The sequence below is a fragment of the Micropterus dolomieu genome, linkage group LG16 (genome assembly GCF_021292245.1).
Source record: "Micropterus dolomieu isolate WLL.071019.BEF.003 ecotype Adirondacks linkage group LG16, ASM2129224v1, whole genome shotgun sequence".
In the NCBI taxonomy this organism is placed as follows: Eukaryota; Metazoa; Chordata; class Actinopteri; order Centrarchiformes; family Centrarchidae; genus Micropterus; species Micropterus dolomieu.
The window spans coordinates 5,905,668-5,908,226 of NC_060165.1; the positions used below are offsets into that span (position 1 = coordinate 5,905,668).

Here is a 2,559-nt window from a genome sequence, read left to right on the forward strand (position 1 = left end):
AGGTAGAGCTGAAATGATTAATCAATAAGTTGTCAACTATTAAATGAATCACCAACTATTTTGATAATTGATTAGTTGGTTTGGTTATTCTTTTAAAGGACAAAAAGCAAAATTGATTGTCTTGGCCACCGTGCTGCAGCTCTTGGGTCTTGGCAAGCTTCTTATAGCCTAGGCCATCTTTATGGTGTCATGTTGAATTCCAATGACCAGTATGAGGGAGTGTGAGAACGATGACACCAAATTTAACACACCAGCTCCCCATTCACACCTGAGACCTTGTAACACTAACAAGTCACCGGGGATGGAAAACGGCTAATTTGGCCCGATTTTTGATATTTTCACCTAGAGGTGTACTCACTCTTGTTGCCAGCAGTTTAGATATTAATGGCTGTGTGCAGGGGCATAACCAGTTTAGAAATTAATGAGGTCAAGATTTTTATAATAGAGCCTATTTACATAAACACAACCAAAGTTATACATAACAGTCACACAAACTAATCTATAATAAAATTTTAAAAAATGAAAGGGACCTGTTGGCCAAAGATCCTTTTATTTAAGCTGAATTTTGCTCTTTTCGTCGGTGTGTGTGTGCGTGCGTGCGCGCGTGCGTGCGTGCGTGCGTGCGTGCGTGTGTGTGTGTGTGTGTGTGTGTGTGTGTGTGCCTGCGTGCAGTGAAGGCTTAATCCCGCAGTGGGCAAAGCACTGTTTGGTTGAAGATCACACTACATACATGGTCTTTCTCCCCACTGCTTCGCTTACTAAAATTGTATAAAATAAGATACAGACACTCAAGCTATGATCACATATAAAGTGCAAACATGGAGATCTTGGTACACTAATCTTCACAACATGCATTAGGCTAAATATATCTCAAATGTAGCGTACAACTGTCATTTCAGAACTATAGTGTGGGAATGACATGTGCAGAGTACATGATGGGCACTACAGTATGTGCTTTATTTTACAACATAAAATACAGCACGTTAGTGCTGAATTCAGAAAATAACTGTTACATTATTAATGATTTATCATCAAGAAACATAAATCTCCAGTCACATAATGATTAATTAATGACTTCAGCTGTATCACTAACATGTTGTTCTGTCATGTTGTGTTTCAGGGAATGGTACACTAACGGTAACTACCTGGTGCTGCTGGTGACACTCGTTATAATCCTGCCTCTGTCACTGCTCAGGAACTTTGGTAAGAAAAGTGTGTGTTTGTGTATTGTGATGCACTTGCGTGTGTGAAAGACACTGAAATTATAAAAAAAATGAGCATTCTACAGCTTTAAAATAGTAATAAAATGTTACCGTTTGGTTTAACCCCCACAGGTTACCTTGGTTACACCAGTGGTCTGTCACTGCTCTGCATGGTGTTCTTTTTAACTGTGGTGAGTAAAACCCACCTGTTTCCTCCACATGCACACACACACAAACACACATGTATTTCCTACCCAGCTTTTCCATGAAATCTGAGGCTCTCCTCTGAACACTGTAACAGAACAAAATGAAATACCGAAAATGCAATTAGGCTTTCTTTGGTATCTAAACTTGGGCTTGAGGTGTTGAATTGTTATTTTAACTGATTTCTCACAGTGGTCTGGTTTCAGGGATTTTTGCTTCCCATGATGAGCTACATGCAGTTTCAAAGGCTTTTTAACCAGAAAGAAAAGGAAGTTCTACTGAATATCAGCTTAAATCTGTTATCTGGTCCCCCAGGTGATCATCAAGAAGTTCCAGATCCCATGCCCTCTGCCAAAGGACATGTCCCACCTGAACACCATCACTGTGGACTACAGCGAGGACGCATGCACACCAAAATACTTTGTCTGGAACTCTCAGGTGAGGCTCTGAGACGCAAAACATCTGGAGAATTGAAATGTGTATTAAAACAAAAATCAGATGTAATATTTTGGTGACGTATTCACTGTTGTCCTTTTTTCCAGACTGTCTATGCTGTTCCTATTCTGACCTTCGCCTTCGTGTGCCACCCTGCCATCCTGCCCATGTACGAGGAGCTCAAAGAGTGAGTGCACGCAGCTTTCATTTCATCATGTTCACCCAAACTTTAAACAGCAGCTGCTTTCTTATCAGCGTTTTCACATTTATTTTAAACTCAAGAGTTTAAATAATAAAAACTGTGTTCTAGTGTCTAAATGAAACATCCCCTCTTCTCCAAACAGCCGTTCCCGCAGAAAGATGCAGGGCGTTGCCAATGTGTCCTTCCTGGCCATGTTCATCATGTACCTGCTGGCCGCCCTCTTCGGATATCTGACCTTCAACTGTGAGTCTAAACCATCATTTAATGTGTGGTTGAATGTATGGTGGCAGCAGTGGTGTAGTCTAGTTTTTTTTCTAGTGAGTATACTGTGATTTTTCCCTCCCAGCCTCATACTCCCCCATCCCAGCGTGACGTCCCATGAGCGCCACTATTCTCACTAATAAATACTGTATGCATTTACATGTAATAGAGAGCATTCTGAAGGACTGCTTAGGCTATGTGTTATCAACAACGCAAAGACTTTAACAGCCAATGACAGTTACAGGTGGGAAAGGG

At 41.0% G+C, this 2,559-nt stretch overlaps 1 protein-coding gene across 1 annotated transcript in view; it reads left to right on the top strand.

The window, feature by feature from the left end:
- The window catches only part of LOC123985203 (sodium-coupled neutral amino acid transporter 2-like), a 25,199-nt gene that overhangs the window by 21,496 nt on the left and 1,144 nt on the right, over positions 1 to 2,559 (top strand). Inside the window, exons 8-12 of the mRNA XM_046072645.1 lie at positions 1,121 to 1,203; positions 1,335 to 1,393; positions 1,722 to 1,844; positions 1,949 to 2,028; positions 2,186 to 2,321. Of these exons, the coding sequence (XP_045928601.1) occupies positions 1,121 to 1,203; positions 1,335 to 1,393; positions 1,722 to 1,844; positions 1,949 to 2,028; positions 2,186 to 2,321 (481 nt within the window). The remainder of the gene's footprint in view (positions 1 to 1,120; positions 1,204 to 1,334; positions 1,394 to 1,721; positions 1,845 to 1,948; positions 2,029 to 2,185; positions 2,322 to 2,559) is intronic.